Raw genomic sequence first — 22,108 nt, forward strand, 5'->3', positions numbered from 1 at the left:
ACCGTGCTTCTAATTAGGCATTGATTGAAACCACAAATAAAGGTGATTGCAGGAGGGCCCGAGCCCAGAAGTCCTCGACGGGACCGCTTCATCCATCAGGCCTGTCACAACTCCCTACCAGAAGCACATGGAAACAACACCTCATTAAACGCGACAGCTACTTATTCCCACATAACTCAGCCCATACTGTTGGGCCGCTCAACCGATAACAACTTCCCATCGCCGGACGTGATTGAGGAGCGGCCTCCGAGACACACATCCATTTCAATTACTGTTGCTAAAAGGTGTATTTAAGAAAGGGAGGAAAATATCCGACGCACATTTATATAGTTTTACAGCCCAAGTCGAGGCAACCCAATTAGGCTAATAGTCTTGAGTGCCTTCATTTCTCTGTGTGACTGGGAACTGTGTGAGAATAGGAAACAGGTAGGCCGACTGACGGATGAATTGTAAACCTGGGGCAAGACTTATCATGGGTCTCTTCACTGGCTTTATTAAGATGGATGGAGATGCACCAGGGTGCCAGGGATCATCAGGCACACTGCCACTCCTCTCTCTGGCTGTGGGCTGGAGTCACTCCTCTCTCTGGCTGTGGGCTGGAGTCACATACAGTACTGGGACTATCAAAGTACCAAGCAGATTCATAAATAGTGTTGTTAGAAATGTGCTGATGATAAGCTGGAGGCAGTGTTTCTGACCCTGGGACCTTGTGCAGTCGAGAGCCCAGTCTCTTCAAGGAGAAATGTATCTATTCAAGGAAATAATATGATCTGCTTCACTAGGCTGCAGGATTCGCTATACTCCTGATGCCAAACAAGCTCAAGATAGAAACTGACAGAGTAAGATGAGATGATATTCTAAATATTTAATTGTTACTTGACATTACACTAACATGTGAATAACCCACTGCTTACGATCGGTTTCACTACAATGATAAGAGCATTATCCTTCTTTCAAGATGTCGCTGAGCACAGACAGCTTATGGACATTAAGGGCTGGTTCTTCTGGAATAACTACGTCGTAAAATAAAACAGGTGCAGTTTCACTCAGTGTAGCTGGACCTAATGTGGGGTAATGTAGTGTAATGTAGTGTAATGCAGTGTAGTGTAGCTGGACCTAATGTGGGGTAAGGAGCAGCCTGCAATCTGATGAGCTCAAAGCTCTGGGAAAGGAAATCAAGCTTTGTCATTGCACAGTACAACGAAAGGTATGTACGCTCTAGGTCAGGGGTCAGAGCCATTGAAGGTGACACTGGAGCATTTAGGGGTTCATTGCCTCGCTCAAGGACACTTCGACACGTGGCCAGCCGGGATTCGAACCGCTGCGAGCTGCCGACCTAGAGATCATTAGACGCTGAGCCGGCTGAGCCACAGCCACCGCCGCTTTGGACAGTATCATTTCTCAGTATCAGTATCAGTATCATTTCCACCAGTTTGCAAGTAAATGACTAATTTAGACAACTAGCCTGGCTGACCTTGTGGCTACTACACTGAATGCGCAGCATTATAATACAGATGATGTGACTTAACAATGTGTGAGATGCACAGAGCCTCTCTCCACACAGGGCTCTCTGTCTCTGTGCTCTAATCTAAGGCAGGCCTCTCTGTGCTCTAATCTAAGGCAGGCCTCTCTGTGCTCTAATCTAAGGCAGGCCTGGCAGGATTCCTCACATTCCCACTGCACTCTTATTAGTCTAATTTAATCCAGAGGCTTTCCACTCCTCCAACACATGGACATTAGTGTCTCCTGGGTCTTGGTTTATGATGGCATTAGCCTACATATGGAGCAGAAATATGGACTTGAAGCCACATTCTTACATCTGAGGTGAACAATGAAGCAAGACTCCACGCTGGGTCCACACCGACTTACTCAACGCTTTGACCAAATGCAATAAACTAGAAATAAAACGTTCAAGGGAAGACTCCAGAGTATCCAATTCCATGCTTGCAGAGCATGCCAGATTAGGTTATGTATCGTATGAAACCCTTCTGCCTGTCAAACAAGCATTTCTATGAACCATTGAACATGGGCCTGTGGCTATGATCTCCATTTATCATACCATGTTGTTAACGCAACCACATACAATGTTAATGCAATGCTGCATAATACCCCACTGCCACAGACAACAATGAGCCAAAGCGCTGTTTTGTGTAGCCTTTTGAAATGTTGTGAGAAGCACAGAAAATATTTATGATAGTGACAGCACACAGGATCTGGGCTGGCAGACAGCAGGCTGACTAACTAGTTCCAACTCCAGCCCCTCTGATTATATTTTACAGATCTGGCTGCCAAGCCCGCTGCATTTCCCTTGCAAAGTAGCTCTTGACACCGGAGATGAAAGACTGGGGTATGACAAGAAACACATTCAACATCTCCTGCTCTCAGGCTGAAGCTTTGGTGGATTTGACATTCACAATGTCAACTAAATCATGCAGATGAATGCATGCACACATGCACATGCACAAATGCACGCACGCAGACATGCACACGCACACACACACACACACACTGTACACACTGTACACACTGTACGCACGCACACAATACTTTGTTAAAAAGCGAGCCTTTCCATTCTTCAACACACATCGCAATCATAACAAGTGGTGTAAAAGCGTCTATAAACTCACTTTTGTGGGTTGCAACGGGTTCATTCCTGTTCAGTTTAGAATCTTACTGAATAAATATCATATCTCCTTGTGACACCAATCATTACACATGCCTGCCGCTCACGTCAAGCTCTCGAGAGCATAATCATTCAAGAGCCCTCACTCAAAGGACTCTTCAAATATCAAACACTCTTCGAATGTCACTCTTAGGAGCGCTTGTAGCATTATATGTCTAAAGCTACAGTATCTGCAGAATACAATAACAATAATAATAATAATAATAATAATTAAATAGCTTTAATAATAGCGCCTTTCAAAAACCCAAGGATGCTTTACAAGGGAATGAAACGGACAGACAAAACAGAAAACAACAAAGCAAAAACTGAAACAATGACTAGTGGCCAAAGGCCTTGACAATCCTCAATTACCATTACTTAGAAAGAAATGGTTACCACATCCAATATTAGCAAGGTCACTAACACGGAAGGGCAACTTATTACAAATGACAATACAGTTTTGAAATGAAAAGTGGTTAGTATTCCCAAACAAAATAACATGATTATCGATTTGGCGAACAGGTCAGATCAGATTTAATTGTGTGATGCCTGGTATGGTAATGTGTAAAATTACATTTCAACACAACTGACTTTGCGCGTGTGTGTGTGTGTGTGTATGTGTGTGTGTGTGTGTGTGTGTGTGAGCATTGGTGACAAGACAGAGGGGGGGGGGGGGAAGAGAAATAGAAAGAGAGAAAGAGGAGAGAGGGAGAGAGAGAGCACAGGCAGTTATGTCACCAATGTTGGTGACAATGTTTCAAATAATTAACACCTCCTGACAAACGATAAGTCCCCTCCACTACAGATAAGTGTCTGTATTCGTGGGATAAAGAAGAAAAAACATCTACAGAGTATCTTCCCGAGCCAGCAGCAGTCATAAGTCAAGTGGCTCTTAAGATAGACAGCTGTTCATTAATAATAATAATTCATTGTATTTATATAGCGCTTTTCCGGGGCTCAAAGACGCTGACAATATGGGAAAAACAGAAAACGCAGAAACAACAAGCAACAGATAATATGAGCACATAGAACACGATTATTATTATTAATTATTATTATTATGTTCATTAACCCTCAAACGGATTACAATGACAGGCAGGGCTAGAGTACTAACCCTGGAACTCTGACAACATCAGACACATCTTAGAAATAAACAAAAGGTGTTCTTAACACGAGTCTACATCGCTGGAATATTTTCAGGCACTCTGAAATCAATTATCTTTGTTGTGTTCAGAGCCAAATGCCTGGGAGCGACCCTAGCCAAGTATTTCGCCAAACTGAAGTCAAGACCTGAGCTTGTCTGCGTGTTTTTGAACATTAAAAAAACCTCTAAATTACCTCCTGACAGTGAAACAGCTTCGTAGAATCCACCTCATTTGTAATTAATAACTCTGATTTGTTTCCGAAATCTCAATCCAGTGTCTTGATTTGTTTTCGTACCGTTCCTCGGTTCGACTACACTGACAGACCCTCGTGGGAACGTGTTAACCGCCATTTAATATTGATCAGGTTTACTTGGCATGCATTGTGAGACGAGTGTGTGTGTGTGTGTGTGTGTGTGTGTGTGTGTGTGTGTGTGTGTGTGTGTGTGTGTTTGTGTGTGTGTGTGTGTGTGTGAACTATTAACGTTTCATTCAACAGTGCATATCGTTAACAGATTTCTATTTGTGATGAATGATGTAATGATGTGATGATGTAATGATGTAAAGGAAGCAGGGACATGCAGAGCAGAGAGGGCAGGAGAGGTGACAGGCTGGACTCAGCTATACATCTGGACCAGAATGGGCTTCAATAACACCTAGCAGTCCTCCGTTGAAGCAATCCTATCCAGCTGTTTTAGAATCACTTCCTGTCTCTCACAACAACACAACTATCAGCTACTGTCCAGCACAAAAACAGTCCAAAAAATAAAACAATAAAAAAACAATAATAATTTTATATTGTCTGACATTATCTATCAACTGATAACTGATTTACAATATTGTTATATGGTCCTCGTCCTCCCTAACCTGTTGATGAATATAAGTACTGTCAAAGTTACATGGTTCCATCACTACCACGTAAACATAACAGATTAAAGACTCCCTATTACAGTTTCCATTTTGACCCAAAAATACAGAACACAAAAATATCCATCATCAAGTCTTCATTTGGTGGAGGTTTAATTCTTCATCAGCCGCCAAGCAACGTTGTAATCAGGACTGTGGCTGAGCTAAAAGCAGAACAGGGCTGAGCAGAGCATACAGGCCCTGCCTGTGTGTGTGGGTGAGCCACTGCTGTCAATTCCCCCTCCATCCCCCTGCACCCCCCCCATCTCTTCCTCTCCTCCCTCCCCCCTGCTGTGAGCTGCTGGCCCTGGCTCCCCCGCTCTGGAGGGGGAGGATTAGGGAGAGCAATAATATTATGCATTACGCTCTGTCCGCACTGATGCAATCAATGCTCCATTTCACAGGAGTCCTTTTGGGAGAGAGAGGGAGAGGAGAGGGGTTGTGGGGCGGGCAGGCGGGCAGGCGGGGGGCGGGAGGTGCAGGCAGTGGCGGGGGGGGGGGGCTCCTCTCTGGCATCTGTCTCCAGTACAGAGCTGAAGCCTGAGCCCTGTGAGAGCAGGGGATGATGGGCCAGACACTGAGGAGCTGTTGACAAGCCCCCATCTCCCCCGACGCTGCCCCCACTAGTGATATATAAAGCCATTTATACAGTACTGAGAGAAAGGCTAGCAGAAAAACCACAGAGAGGGGAGGAAAAAGCACTCCACTGTCTCAATGAATTTTAATGTACAGTGAGTCTGAGAGAGACATGGCACTGCCTTAACGTCGCTGAGTGCATTATACACAACTCGACAGGAAGCATAGCCTAGCCTGTAATATAGCACTTTCACTGCAAATTGACCCATGCCCAGTGGCATTGTCCAACAGCAATTGCCTTCGGGGTATGGAAATAAACACTTTCCGTTAACAGTAAGATTGCCCGGGCACAGATGACGTTTGCTGAATTGCTGCACAACACGACATGAAACATTACTAAAGGAATGTACAGTACAGTCATTAAAGTGATCATTTGTAGAATATTTCAGCCTACAGTTCTAAACGTAGCGCTAATGGGCAGAAAGGGGTCCCGGACCCGCGCCCCGTGCCCCCCATGTGGATCTCTCACAGCCCAACGCCTCAGGCACTTTATCTAATAAAATCTACTCAACAAAATGAAAGTGAAACTTAACAGTGCAGCTGCTTCAAAAGTTAGCAGTGACAAACTAGGGATTCCCCTGGCTGAATGAGGTAGGACTAGGGCTGGGTATCGCCACTGATTTCCCAAAACGATTCGATTCCGATTCACAGCTCCCGATTCGATTCGATTTAGTTACCATATCAATTTTCCTTGAATATGAAGAGATTCTCAGAACTAATGCTATAAATGGTTCAAGGAACCCTATAACATGTAGCATTGTTAAACATATCAATGTTTACATTAAGAATTGACTCCAAAGCGGTTACATGAATGTACTTCTTATTGGAACATAAATGAACATCATTGACCATATCCCTCAGGACTGTCTCAAATAGCTTATTTGCATAATATATATATATATATATACAAAATAAAAATGTGCAAAACTCAAACGAAAATAGTGCAATAGATGAGGGTATTTTGGGGAACAAAAAAACACATTGTAAACCATAATGTCCATGAAACTAAAGCCCTTCATTACTGCTTTCTCACTTTTTGGAGATTGGGAGATTTTATTCAGGAATAAACATAATTGGAAAATCAATGATTATTAAAATACTGTAGTATACAGTAACAATAAGTTAGTGGAAACACCACAAATCTACGGAACCACTTATTGAGGCATCACCCTGACGTGAAACATGGAAAAGAGGATCCGAAACAAGCCTCGCTGATAAAGTGGCAAGTGATTGTCAGGTACGAGTCCATTGCTCTGGATGTCCAGCTGTCACACGTTATGGCAACTCTCTCTGCTGGCTGAAGTGAAGTTGCGATGTCACGTTTCACCTGCGCGGACATGTCTGGGACTATCACTTCACTCAACTGTTTGCGTGTCGGTAACACGTAGCGTGGTTCTAGTACACTGACGAGGCTTTGAAAGCCAGCATTTTCGACAACGCTGTACGGGCGTATATCCTTGAAAATAAAATTTGCTACAGCCTCGGTAATTTGTTGGGCACGCGGAGAATTTGATTGTAATTTGCAACCAAACGTCTTTATCAGCGAGGCTTGTTTCGGATCCGCTTTTCCATGTTTCACGTCAGGGTGATGCCTCAATAAGTGGTTCCGTAGATTTGTGGTGTTTCCACTAAATTTAACCTCATCTCTATCGTCATAATTTTTACATCCAAAATGCACCCAGACATCTGCCTTTAAGCCTGGTGGTGACTTGAGTGTCCCTGCCATCGCTATGTTTTTAGATTTTACAGTGTTGAGAGACCTCACGTTGCGTGAGATATGATAAATTCTTGTAGCGCGAGATCTGGCCACGAGATCTCGTTGCGGGTTGAAGCTGCAAGCAGGAAAATGCATGAAAGATCGATCTCGGGATTTATGAATCGATAATCGCTCATTCAATGAAGATCAATTCAGAATCGGGAAATCGATTTTTTTTTAACCCAGCCCTAGGTAGGACAGTGATTAAATTCATAGATTATATTGTACAAACTATAAAGGTTGACTATAAAACTATAAAGGTTTTAGGTTTACAAAAAATCCAGAAATAGTAGCGATATCCTGTACCTTCTTCTTAATTGACTAGTCATCCAGGTCTCTAATGAGCATCGGTGAGAAAGCCAAGAGAGAGAAAATGATCTGCACATTTGAAAACACTTCCACTTAACACTAAATGCCAGAACAGAAATCTAGGTGTCATAATTGACTCCGATCTTAACTTTGAAACCCATATCAAAAATACAACAACAATATCCTTCTATCATTTAGGAAATATTACTACAGTACAATCTATTCTCTCCCAGGCAGACACTGAGAAACGAATGTGCATGCGTTTGTCACTAAAAATGAAATCACTGCACTGGCTCCCTGTCAGTTATCGAATAGACTTCAAGATTATTTTACTAGTCTATAAATCACTCCACTGCCATGCACCCAAATACATCATGGGCATGCTTGTAAGATACACACCAGGTAGACCCCTGAGGTCCACTGGCACTGAACTCCTGACGGTCCCAGAAGCCAGGACCAAGAGATATGGAGAGACAGCTTTCAGTATGCTCCCAGAATATGGAACACCCTACCTGAGAGCCTGAGATTGTCCAAAACTCTGGAAACATTTAAGCGAGACCTCAAAACCTACTTATTCAATCTCACCTATTAAATGTCCATCTTAGTTGTTGCTTTATCTTCTTTGCTCGGTGAAGCACATTGGGTCACATTTTGTGAGAAATGCGCTATACAAATCAAATTTGATTTGATGTCTCTCTCATGATGATTCATATCCGTACACATTCATATCCATAACAACCAGCTTGGCTGACAAATCTGCCCCGAACAACACTTTGAGGGTTGACCTGTAAGTCACTCTCTGCTGTTAAGTGCTTTTGTTGACGCGCGCGGCTACAGTACCAGAGTCAACATGTTTCTGCGTGCTAATCTACGACGGCAGCTTGTAAGATAGTACACATCACAGCTATCGTTTCATCTGGGCGCTGTAGTAGCTTAGCCTGCCGATAGATCTGTGGCAGCCACACTCTCATGTTCTGCCAATAACACACCTTGAAATTGAAGCTGAAAAACACACGGTGGTTTGACCTTCGGAATTACCCTCCACTACAATAATAACACTCCAAAACCTGCTTCAGCTGTCAAGGTTTTATCCCCCTCTACTACAGTAGCATGGAAATATAAACAGATAATAAGTAGGTGGTTAAGTGAGCGAAGGAGGATGTGGATGTGCATGAGAGAGGGAGAGAAGGCACTTGGAGAAGAGAGAGAAACGGAGCGTGGGGTAGGAAAGGGAGGGAGGGAAGGAGAGAAAGAGATTATAGGCTGTGCGTAGTCTTTAATTAGCTTATACCTGGCATTCATGTCCACGGCACTTTATTAGATGAGGTAACATAAGACCAGTTCTTTGGGGGGGGGGGGGGGAGATATGGTTGTTGTTGTGGTGGTGGTGGTGGTGGTGCTGGGGAAAGGAGGCTGTGTAAACCTGCCCTAGCCGCTGTGAAATTCAATGAAGCCTAATAAACAGGCAGCTACATGCACCTCACACCTCCGAAAGAACCGGATCAATATGACATGACAGACAGCTGCCTCCACAGCCCCCTTAACCATGTAGAGGATCACAGACAACTTCATGAGGAATGATCAAATAGAGAAGATCAATGGGAATCATAGTCAAATGGGCTTTCAACGCATGTAAAAACAGATTGGAAAATCACAGTGAATTAGAGGATATAGGCCCTATAGGCTCTATGAATCATTCATCATCATTGTAAATAGGAGAATCTCATACACATCCACTCACATTAACAACAGAGGGAGCCTAACCACCACCACACTCAAATGTTCAACCTCAAGAGCACACATACTATTCTACTGCTATATGTTCACCAGGGCCTACAATAATGTAGTTGTACACAGGGGAAATAGCCGACAAACTGCTTCATAAGTGTAAAGGAAAGTCAGTCCAGTGCAGCCATTGTGAAAACATAATACATCACATCGTGGGGTGTGCTTGTTAAGTGAGAAGGGTGGTGTGAATATCCAGCAGACCTCCTTCCATCCTACTTGTCCAGTACAGCGGATACCCTGCTATTAACACTGAAACAACCCTCAAATCCAGCCAGCTGGAAGGAAGCTGGGGTATAAACCAATAAGACCGCAGACGTTTAAATGTCTCCTTTGTCTTGGAACATTCAGATTTGGACCGCCAACTAAAACAATAATAAAAACCTCAACTACAGAACCGTGAGTAAACAGATGTTAGTGCAGGCCGCTGGCAGGTCCAGGTTAGTGCTGGAGCAGACGCGGGGTCAGAGAGGAGCCCGTCCTGAGCCTGCCTCCCTGGCCTCTCTGTCAGTGTGTGAGCCAGAGAGAACAGCCTGGTCAAGCGTGCTGTAATGAGGGGACCACAGATGGCTGTAGGCCAGGGAGAGAAGCACTGGAACAGAGCACTGATATGGAGGGCTGAGGGGGGGAGAGAGGGAGAGGCTGATATGGAGGGCGGAGGGGGGTAGAGAGGGAGAGGCTGATATGGAGGGCGGAGGAGGGGAGAGAGAGAGAGAGAGGCTGATATGGAGGGCTGAGGGGGGGGAGAGAGAGAGAGGCTGATATGGAGGTTTAGCCCTACAGTAAATGTCTGTCAGGCTGCTCCTCTTGGCTCAGTGGAGGCAGCGTGTGTGTTTGTGGTGTGTGTATTTGCAGTGTTCTGTGTTTGCTGAGAGCTGCACGCAATAAGGAGCTGAGAGCCTCTGACAGACAGCCTGCAGGAAAACGCCTGTGTTGTGACAAGGCAGCAGAAATCACTTAGCTGGACACGGCCACACAATCTCACCAATAATGGACTGGAGAACTGAAAAAGCATCAAAACACAAGGAGGAAACAGAAGGAAAGCAACTTCGATCAATAGGCCTAGATGTCAGCTCAGGCTTCGGTTTGGTCTGTTAAAATGGGCAGCAAGATGCTAATTCATATCTCTGTGTATATTTGGGGGGAAATACATTACAAATCAAGCCTGTGACTGTTGTAATGGCATCTAGCAAAACTCCTGAGGAAAGCACTTATCCAGGGTTTCTCTGTGCGATGTGCTCATTGAGCTGCAATGGTGCAGTTATCCTGAATTCCTTCTTTTCCTTCTTTTACAGAGACGGCACACGAGCCAAAAAACACATAAGCCCACGTTGTCTTTTAATCTAGGATAGTGAACTCCAGGAGTGTAGCCGTTCGCACTGTCCACACACACACACACACACACACACACACACACACACACACACACACACACACACACACACACACTTTCCCAAATGTGACCCATCACAGTTGTCGCCATTAACCTGCATATGTCTCTGCACTTCAATTCAATTACTGCAGAAAAAAACATCTTGCCAATCGTTGGCAATCTCATCCTATTAGTAACAACACACTCTCATTAAGCCTCAACCGGGGAACTAACTAGAATTCCAAAATGTACTTAATACGTAAATTATTCAAGCCCCATACACATAGTATTTATGGATGCATCTTAAGTGATGAAATAAACAGCAACGATAGGAGACGCAACACGGAAGAGAAAAGCAACATGAGAATGACAGACCTAAATCATTAGCTACACAAAGACAAGCTTCTGCAGGTTTTTCCTCTCACTGTGTCAATAAACCTCGTTATGAATTCCCAGTCACAAAATGTGTCACTGAACTCACGCTTTTCAACTCATATTTGCTATCCTCTCTTCACCTCCTCCTTTAATATGTGGCATTCTAAAGGAGAGGAGGAGAATGTAATCGTAGATGTGGTGTGATGTGTGATTTTCTCCCAGTGTTCGACTAAGCACATGCTTTATATAAGCAAACATAGATAACAGTAGCATAGGTAACATTTCAGGATTTGAATGCATTGCACATTGCAAAATGACACTGTATGCAGATACAGGATATATGTTACAAGTACCTACTGTGACGGTCTGTTTGGGCTGTTGGCTGTTTCTTTCTGCAGGACAAGCAGACCCATGCTCCTGGCCGGTTGGCCTAAACAGCAGAACTGCCTACACCTGGCGGCTGGGCTTTAAGAGCAGGCGGTTCCCATTCCTCTCTCTTAGGGAGACACTTTTGTTTTGGCATATTGAATGAATGAATGAATGAATGAATGAATGAATGAATGGTCTTTATTGTCATTAATATAGTACAGGTACCATACAACGAAATTTGTGAGGGGGGGGCTCCCCTGGTGCTAGAGTTTGTGATGTTATTATTTGACACCATACAACATCCTGCATTTACACATACACGCATCCACTCACACTACTGATTACTTACGGACACACCTCATTCTAGTTTTGTAAGTATTATGTTAATCAATATTATGTTATTTCACTGATTCTGACGTGTGGTCTCCCCTTCTTGTCTCGATCCACGAGTCCGGTTGTGACAAATGGGGGCTCGTCCGATCCCTTGTGGATCGATGTTGTAAAATAATGACGCCACAAACAAGAACTGCCACAACAACACAAAAGTGTCTCCCTAAGAGAGAGGTCTCGCTAAGGAATGGGAACCGCCTGCTCTTAAAGCCCGACCGCCAGGTGTAGGCAGTTCTGCTGATTAGGCCAGCCGGCCAGGAGCATGGGGCTGCTTCTCCTGCAGAAAGAAAGCAGAGCCACAGCCAACAGCCCAAAGATTCAATATTTCAAAAAAATAATAATCTTGCTTTAGGCCCTGTCCACACCTATACGTTTTTTTTTTATAAACGTGGATTTATATATTCGTTTTGGGGGGTTCGTCCAGACGCAAACGAGTTTTTGCCCCATGAAAACGAAGATTTTTTAAAACGCCTGCCAGAGTGAAGATTTTTAAAAACGCTGTATATTTTTGACGTATGGACGAGATAGACAGAGTTTTTTGTATTCGTCACGTCATCATGCGCGTAGATTTCTATGATCATGCGCACTGCAGCTGTTTGCTGTTCCCTCCAACGTCATATCCTGGCACCAGTAACTACTTTGTTTACAACAGGCAACGGTGATCGAGGCTACACAAGCGAGGAAAATGCATGTGTACAAAGTGCTCCTAGTTCTTTCACTGTTAACTGGACTTTCACTGTTTACAGATAAATGCACAGTTAATGATCGAGAACATTGAAAAACAGAGGCGTCTGATTGGCCAGCGGGGCTATGAGGTTAAAATTATATCGCCGACTACTGGTGTGGAATGCTCAATGACAGCGTTTATATTGCTTTTAAACATGCTGGTGTGGACGGTCATATTTTTATATACGAAAAACGTTTATCAAAAAAACGTATTGGTGTGGACATAGCCTTAGAATGTGATGAAATATGTCATGTTTAACTTTGTACTATTTAGAGGTTAGGTTTGCTTCTTTTCACTTAGATATTAATTGTAAAAGGCATTTTGACTAGGGGTGCCCACATTTTTGCACCCCACTGTACCAGCTAGGCCAAGCCCCACAGCTGCAGGAGGAGTAGGGGACTTCATACTGAGACACTGCTTGGGAACCTTTAATTAGTATTTCAACATCGCTTGACCTGGAAAAGACGGATAAAATTGCCTGTGGAGAGAAGTGCAGCCTGTGACATCATGTAGGCTATAACATCATATGGATGGACCTCAGTAGACCCTGATGAACATGGTGTTGACTAGACAGCAGAAGAAAAAATAGGCCAATGATTATCACCCAGTAATGGTGCCTGATAACTGGTGACCTACAAACAAATGCTCATTGAAACAAATGCTCAATATGGTTGAAATATTGCCATTAAAAATCCAACAATGTATACCCTTCATCAAGAGAGTGCAGGACTGTGCTAAGAAGAAAAAGAAGAGAGTGCGTCAGGTGGAGAGCTCAGCAGGACCTGTCCATGAGCCCACAGGCTCTATGGCACCGAAACAGCCGCATGCACGCACACGCAGACACTCACACGCACACACTCACACACACACAGACACACACACACACACACACTCACACACACACACACAACACACACACACAAACATCCCCAGGCAAGTCAGCGACCATTTGAATGCACTGTGCAACCAGGCAGCAAAAGGGTCTTCTCTCAAGTGCAAAAAACAATCTGACAGAATGCATCATCATGGGGGCAATTACACACAAAAGAGGGAGTGCTTTACCCTGAGTCTGGACAGGGCCGTACTTCAGGGATGGCATTTTCAAATCAACCTCTGCAAACATTTGTCTTCCCGCCCCCCTCCCCCCCATCCTTCTCCCAGGACCATCAGACGACAGATAATGAAAAATGGCCTGGGCTCGGCGAGATGGTGACATTCAGACCTATGAAATGTATTACTATTAACCAACTAAGGCAAGCCAATTATATTTAAATAAAAATGTAATTTGCGTCTGTACTAACACAGCAGTTAAAATGTGGCAGTATATCTTTTCACAGCTGAGGACTGCAATAACAAGTGTCTGGGAGACTTAACATTTTACAAGCTACTGCAAAACCATTAATCCAATATTTTTTACTCAGCTCTGGGTGTGACTTCAGCTGCAGATTCTGCTTGAGAAAACAGTTGGCTGTTTACATTTTCCGTGAGTATTGTTCTCTTATTGTTCTCTCGCTGGCGATACATAGTGATCTGCTTGAGGACATACACTGCTGTTGCTCCTGCCTTTCATAAAGCAATCCCATACGGCATTCAGCCTTTTGGAAAACATTGTCTGCAAACTAATAAATTCCACAATGTTGGCCTTGGTGAAAATGTAATAATGGTCCAGACCCTGACATAGTATTTTTTGTGTTGTGTCTGTCTGCCAGGTTGACTGTACTGTACGCTGGGAGGTCACATTCTCTTGGTTAACTGTGTTGTTGGGTACATAAAAAAAGAAAACATTGCAACCTTGATATCAAGATAAAGGCTCAGCATAGATATGTAACGTTACCACTCTCAAATCAGTGAAAGGTACAAAAAGACAAAGTTTATGGCAGGTCTCTCATTTTGAAATCAAATTATCGATCTGTATCAAATTATCGATCTGTATTATTGTGAGAGTGTTGTGGAAACGTACAAAGGTACGTCCATGGACTGGCCTTCAACAGATCAATCAATTAAGCAACATACTCATCTCCAGTGGCCCAGATGATCCTCCACAGAGACGCGGGGGTTGCATTTCAGTAGCCTTTAAACAGACTTGTGCAGAACACTACCTACATCCTAAACGTTTTTGGCACGTTCAATTAAAAGCTACAAAAGCAGCAAGGTGTGTCCGTGAGCAGATGTTGGGAGAGTTTAGAGAAGAGTGTGTACTGACAGGGAGAGAGAGAGAGCTCTATGTATCTGATCAACGGGGTCTCCCTGGCATCCCCTCACCCCCATTAATGAGCTCCTTCCCAGTGCATTAAAACACGAGAGCAAACATTTACTGTGGTTAACAACCGTTTTGCTGCTGCTTGCTGGATATTACCACATCTGTTGTTTGTTTTGTGTGTGTGCATATGAATGTACTGGTGTGAGTTTCTTTCCGTAAGATGCATTAGACAACACGCGACCCGTGGTGCTTTTATGTGTTGAACCAGCACCTCAACATCAATCACACAGACAGGCATCCAGAGAGAGGGAAGTGTAAAGCATATGTAGTAGACTAATATATATATTATTATTTATTATTATATGTATTATTTTGACATATTATGACATATATATATATATATATATAATTTATATATATATATATATATATATATATATATATATATATACAGTTGGGGGAATAAGTATTTGATCTTATTTGCTGATTTTGTCCGTTTGCCCACTGACAAAGAAATGAACAGTCTATAATCTTAATGGTAGGTTAATTTTAACAGTGAGAGACAGAATATAAAAAACTAATCCAGAAAAACACATGATATAAAAGTTATAAATTGATTTACATTTGATCGAGGGAAATAAGTATTTGATCCCCTAGCAAAACATGACTTAGTACTTGGTGGATTTCCGTCTCATCTGACCACATCACGTTCTCCCAAGCCTTCTCTGAATCATTCAGGTGATGAAATGAGACCAAAAATCAATCTTTTTCGGCATCAACTCGACTCTGGTGTTTGGCGGGAGAGAAATTCTGACTATGACCCCAAGAACACCATCCCCACTGTCAAACACAGAGGTGGAAACATTATGCTTTGGGGCTGTTTCTCTGCTAAGGGTACAGGACGACTTCCCCGCATCGAGGGGATGATGGACCGGGCCATGTACCGTGAAATCTTGGGCGAGAACTTCCTTCCCTCAGCTAGGACACTGGAAATGGGTTGTGGAGGGGTCTTCCAGCACGGCAATGATCCAAAACATAAGGCCAATGCAATAAAGTAGTGGCTGAAGAAGAACCACATTAGGGTCATGGAGTGGCCTAGCCAGTCTACGGACCATAATCCAATAGAATATTTGTGGAGGGAGTTGAAGCTTTGAGTTGCCAAGCGACAGCCTCGAAACCTTAAGGATTTGGAGAGGATGTGCAAAGAGGAGTGGGCCAGAATCCCTCCTGACCGTCTGACCTCTGTGCTTGTTTCTCCACCAAGTACTAAGTCATGTTTGGCTCGGGGATCCAAATTATTCCCCCCGATCAAATGCAAATCATTGTATAACTTTTATATAATGTGTTTTTGTTGATATTCAGTCACTCACTGTTAAAATAAACCTACCATTAAAATTATAGACCGTTCATTTCTTTGTCAGTGGGCAAACTTACAAAATCAGCAGGGGATCAAATACTTATTTCCCCCACTGTATATATACACAGTACACAGTATATATTCTTTTTTAACATAATACGTATATAATATAACACAACATTTGTTGTTGGCCATATTGTGTATGTAACGCTACCATGCACAAAATTTTACAGTGCGACAAAACTCGCACGCCGTGTGCTTTGTCCCATTCAAAATGAATGGAATCGAATTTTCGCTGTGCGATTAAAATCGGGGCCGTGTGTGTTGGGATGCGATGTCCTCATAGACTTCCATTCAAACTTCAAAATGGAATGTTGTCGCGCAACAGAAATCGCACGCTGTGTGCATTGGCCTAATGAGGATCTGAACAGGCCAGGGGGGGAGGGGGCCAGGGGGAGGGCAGCCAGGGAGAGGGCAGCCAGGGGGAGGGCAGCCAGGGGGATGGGGGGCCAGGGGGAGGGGGGCCAGGGGGAGGGGGGCCAGGGGGAGGGCGGCCAGGTCTCGGTTCATGTTGCATTCATCTGAGAAGCCTCCTCCTCCCTCATGTTGAGTGACTGCACGCTAGTGTGTGTGTGTGTGTGTGTGTGTGCGTGTGTGCGTGTGTGCGTGCGTGTGTGCGTGTGTGTGTGTGTGTGCGTGTGTGTGTGTGTGTGTGTGTGTGTGTGTGTGTGTGTGTGTGTGTGCGTGTGTGTGTGCGTGTGTGCGTGCGTGTGTGTGTGTGCGTGTGTGCGTGTGTGTGTGTGTGTGTGTGTGTGTGTGTGCGTGTGTGTGTGTGTGTGTGTGTGTGTGTGTGTGTGTGTGTGTGTGTGTGTGCGTGTGTGCGTGTGTGATAGAGATATTGTTTCATAGGGACCTGTTCAAAACCCCAATGCTGGATTATCTGGCTGAGGCATTAAACACATCCAGGGATGACAGAATGTCATATTTGATGTGTCAGTCATTCATCTGCCGAAACCCATTAATATAGGCTATATCATGCATCATTCTGTGACAGGTTAAAAATGCAGCTAAATTAATATCTGCCAAAACTGCCAAGAGTCTGAAATAAACATAGGGGGGAGGTGGGAAACTAATTGAAGGCTTGAAAAAGTGGTATTTGTCATGACAGGAAAATATCTGGCAGGATGCCATTAAGTACAAGGAGTGGAGTGTTGAAAGCATCTCTTGACATGTGTTTCAACCTAACAGTTGCATTCACTCAAAGACAAAGTACGCTGTAGCCTTGCTTGAGACTTGTGTGTCTTCATTCTTGGAATTGACATTTTCCGTGTTCTTAAAAAAAGACAGACCAACGGCATGTCAACACATTCAGGTTCACATTATTCTCCACAGTGAAGTTCTAATCAATTCCTCTTCTGTCTGTACTCTTTTCCCACCCTCTAGCAGAGACGACATTGAGACAGCAGGCAGACCGACAGACAGACGGATAGGCAGACAGACAGGCAGACAGACAGGCAGACAGACAGGCAGACCGACAGCATCCTTGTAATGAGTGTTACAGGAAAAAGTAGATACTTGGCACAAATACTTGGTAAAAATAATTTGTTATTATCACTATAATAGACTTTTAATGTGCAAATATCATGCTGTATGCTCTGCTGCTTGTTCTTTGACTGTCCTCCTGTCGTACCATGTTTGCTAGCTTGTTTTTTGACTGCAGTGATTGTCTCTTGTATTTATTTGACATGTAGGCCTATTTGTCATTAAGTCTCTGCGAAAGTGCTCTACAAATAACATCCATTATGGTTATTATGATTATGGTTATTATATCTCTATAAAGGCACCAAACTCCCCTTTCGTCATGTGGTCTGAAGAGTACCCTAGGACACTCCGAAAAAATGTACTGTAATTGAGGGTTAATTAGGCGACACCAGGTGAGCTGAACTCTGCCATCAATACCACAGCATGATCTGATCATTTAAGAGATCCCTCAGTCACTATGAGGGACAATAGTGAGACATCCTCCTGTCTTCTGTCAATATCCCAGAATGAGTGACTTGAGTTACAATCAATAGCTAGTCTTTCTGTAGAAAGCATAGCATTCTATGACTGGAGAATGTACTGTACTCTGCCGATCGCCAATTAAATTGAATCTGAATTCTATGACTGGAGAAAACCAGAGAGCCGTTTGAGAGTGCAAGTCACGAATGACGGCATTAAGCTGAAAAATGCCCAGCGGGAAGCAAAGGGTCTCTTTCTAGACTAAACGCTGTTCCTATTAAGATGCTTTCCTACTCAGTCAACTTATAATAAAATGGACATCACATAAGCCTCTAGGCACAAGACACTGACTTCCCATACAGTGGACTAAACGAGGATGCTACATGCTGTAGGCTAAATCTTCTTATCAGTACTAGCCTATATGTTACTGATTGCTATTGACCACTTACAATAACATTATGTGCCATAGGAAAAACTACCATAAAGTACGGGAGAAGACATTAGCCAGAAGCCTTCATTGTGTACATTGTGAGAATTCCGCCTCAGATCGATTTCTTTGGGGTTGTACGGCCTATTGGTCGTGACCAAATGAAGCTTAGCATGGGGGATGAAAAGCCTACAACACAATGAACTCAATGCAGAACACATAATGTGGTTTTAAAGCATCAGCAGTGCAGGCATTAAGTAATATTGAATTGGGGTGGGGGGGGGGGGGGGAGAAGGGAAAGATTACACTGCAGTTATTTAGTGCTCTGGGATCAGGGTTCCAGAGGAGACAGGGCTCAATAATTTAGTAATTTCTCAAAGCGGTGTAACCCACGGCTGCTTAGGCCTCCTGCCTCTCTCAATGGGAGGCTTAATCAAACCGGGCTGCTGCTTGGGATAGCTGGGCCACTTTTAAAGGACCGCTGGAGCTGTGCAGGTGGAACGTCTTGATTTCAATGCCCTGAATGAGAACACCTTTCTGAATTCGAGAGAGCTGCTTTGCAAATTTACGAGCCGTTCCCTCTCAAATTGAAAGCGAAAAGGGTTTAGGGAGAGGAGAGCACATTACTCTGGGGTGCATTGTGACACAACAACTATAATGGGGAAACAGAGCGAGCTGTATTAGGTAGAAGGCCTTCAAGGATTTGTATGGTTGGGAAGAGAGTGCAATGCTACAGTATACAAGTTATTCTGGGGCTTAGTATACTGTTTTAACAGCCACATATTCTATTACACATGCACTACTGCGAGTTGCTGTTATACAGTACCTGTGCAGTAACATTGTACTCTAACAACATTGAGTAACATTCTAGTGAACATTGACACTACTGTATTAACATTCTATTGACATTCTTTTCAATCGCATAGCAATGGGCTTGAGCCTATCCACAATTGGAATAAGGAGTGTTCCTGACAGAGAAACAAGGGGTTCAATTCCATCATGAAGACCCTTGAATGTAATCACTAGATTCCCCAGGACTCCTGCTATATGTTTCAGACTCTATGTATCTTCTGGAAGCCATTCATCTGTCATACTGTCTCTGTCAGCCTTTGTCTGGCACACTGGTATAAAAAACCATCCTGAGCAGTGAGCACTCCACAACAACCCCAGATCTGTGACAAAGATACAGACCCGTCGCCTAGTCTAAAGCCACATCTGTTGGAATCGAGCTCACAACAACAAAATATGCAGGGTAGAGCCAAATCCAAGGCCAGCCCACAGACCAGGCTATATAGAGGGCTTGGGCTGAGGACAATAACACCCCTCTCTTAACATCATGGTATCAAGTGATTTACAGCCCATCCAGAGGGCATGGCAAAAACACAGAGATTAGATGCTAAAAACACACATCTGACACACATCCCCTGGGCAGAGGAGGAGCAGCAGAAGTACTCACCTCCAACGCCTCGAGTGTCACGAAAGCAGATATGGAGAAGCCGTCTATGACGTCCTCCTCGGCAGACGTAGACTCCTTTCTCTTCCTCCGCGGGGGCCTAGGGCGGGAGGAAGGGGGGTTCTTGCCCTGCTCCCTCTCCGAGTCGGAGGAGAAACGCAGCACAGAGGCCCCCCTCACATGGTTGGTCCTTATCCCATTTGGTCTCCGTCCTCGGTCCCTCTCGGACCTCGACTTCTTCTTTTTGCGGAGCCCGCTGGCCCGAGGGCCATCCATTTCCTTAAGAGGAAGGGCCCACCTAGAGACTCCTCTAGCAGAGAATACACCCTGTCAAGGGCAGTCGCAGGGTTGAACTTCCACCAGAAAGGACTCCAACAAGTTTCCCCACAATATCCAAAAAAACAGTAACCAGTATTGAAACTCAGTGTATGGAATCCATTGAAAAGTCAGCAATCATATAATATCCAAAGGGCATACGCTCATCAAGAGAATGCATTGAATCACTGAAAGCACACCAGGTTCCAAGCCAAGATCCCCCAATGGCAGTCCATGAAATCCACTAACAGAGGGTAAAACGATGTGTTCAATGTTGTACCCAGGCTGTCAACTCCAAAAGAGGAAAAAGGTTTAAGTAGAACAAAATGTCTCACACACAGTCAGGCAGCTCTCTCTCCCTCCTGAAAGGCAAAGAGATAGAGAGCATACATTTGCAACATGTACACTCAGCAGGTCTAACTGTAGAATGCATTAAGTCAATTAGCCATTTACAAAAGGTAAGGTTACTGTGCAGAGGATTGTTACCATTCTACATAATGCAAAGTAAATTAATGTTTCATTAGGGTGGCTACAGACTCATCTGCTGACTATATTGTCCATATGCGTAATCATTAGGCCCTTGGCTGAGATCATTAAGTGTTTAAAGTGCTCCTTGTCTCTGAAGTTCTCCCCCATGGTTTTACCCTATCCTGTCCTTTTAATGAAATAAGCTTTTTCTTCCATGTATTATGTATGGGAATGTCCTTTATTTGGTTCTTCATTACACTGTACCTATACACTGTACAGTATGAGGATCTCTAATCATTGAAGGGTTAGGGTCAAAGTATGCACAGCGTACATCCACTTCACTAATCACATTATTGAGATATAGATAGATAATGTATGCAAAAACTATTGTATGATTTCTGAGGTGTAGAGATAGAAATAGAAATAGAAATAAGAAGAAGAAGAACAACAACAACAATCGTAATCATAATCATAATCATAATAATGACAACATAGATATATTGTAATATAAGTGTACACTTTGCAACACAGTACTTACTCTACTTACAACATGTCATTGAACACATTCAATCTTAAATAAACTCATGGTCACTCATTTACCTACATTTGTAATTTATCTAAACACACCTGACCCACCAGAATTGCTTAGGAAATGCCAATCAGCATAACATTTATGGTACTATTGCATTTAATGGTACTATTGCAAATTGACTATTGCAAACTCGTTCTCAAACATTCTTTCTAAAATACACTGTAGATTATTTATTTACATGTATGTTTCCCTTGACACAAAATGACACCCTATTTAGTCCAAAAATCCCTTCCATTCACTTCTCCCAAAAAGATCATCTCTTCTAAACCTTACATCTTAACACATTGGTAATAACACTTTCCAACAAAACTGTTACCCCAGAATAATCTCTCTCTCTCTCTCTCTCTCTCTCTCTCTCTCTCTCTCTCTCTCTCTCTCTCTCTCTCTCTCTCTCTCTCTCTCTCTCTCCAGCACTTCTTGCCCACAATACAACTTGTTTGTATTAGCCTACTGTACATGAATCAAGTTTTGTTCGTAACTGTTTGAGATGAGAATCCTGCCAACCAATGCGACCCTAGACTAATGGTAAGACCTTCTTTGTCAATAGAATCCAGATCCACTTGAACATGGAGCACCTTAGTCATAAGGTCATGCTTTCACCGTCCCAGTCCTCCACCTAGACTAACCTATTGGTCATCTAGTCATAGGTGTGCCCATGTGTAATGCACCATAAAGGTTTGAGTTTCAGTAACATATTCAACAGATTGTTATATCAATCATTCCTCTCTCTTGACTCAATCTGTCTCATTTTCTCTGCATAAGGAATAGAAATACCGAATTTCTGTTCTGGAACACAAGTGTACACATCACAAAAATGGTAGCCTATCTATTAGGAAATGACAGGCATGTTCTAGCTTCAACCAATG

At 43.5% G+C, this 22,108-nt stretch overlaps 1 protein-coding gene across 1 annotated transcript in view; it reads right to left on the reverse strand.

The window, feature by feature from the left end:
- auts2a (activator of transcription and developmental regulator AUTS2 a) overlaps positions 1 to 20,143 on the reverse strand; it is a gene marked incomplete at both ends in the record, with an annotated part of 391,514 nt that extends 371,371 nt beyond the window's left edge. The window contains one exon of the mRNA XM_080549804.1: positions 19,871 to 20,143. Within this exon, the coding sequence (XP_080405930.1) occupies positions 19,871 to 20,143 (273 nt within the window). The remainder of the gene's footprint in view (positions 1 to 19,870) is intronic.
- Between the last annotated feature and the right edge of the window lie 1,965 nt (positions 20,144 to 22,108).

Source organism: Nansenia antarctica, assembly GCF_963989245.1.
Source record: "Nansenia antarctica genome assembly, chromosome: 20".
Classification (NCBI taxonomy): domain Eukaryota; kingdom Metazoa; phylum Chordata; class Actinopteri; order Argentiniformes; family Microstomatidae; genus Nansenia; species Nansenia antarctica.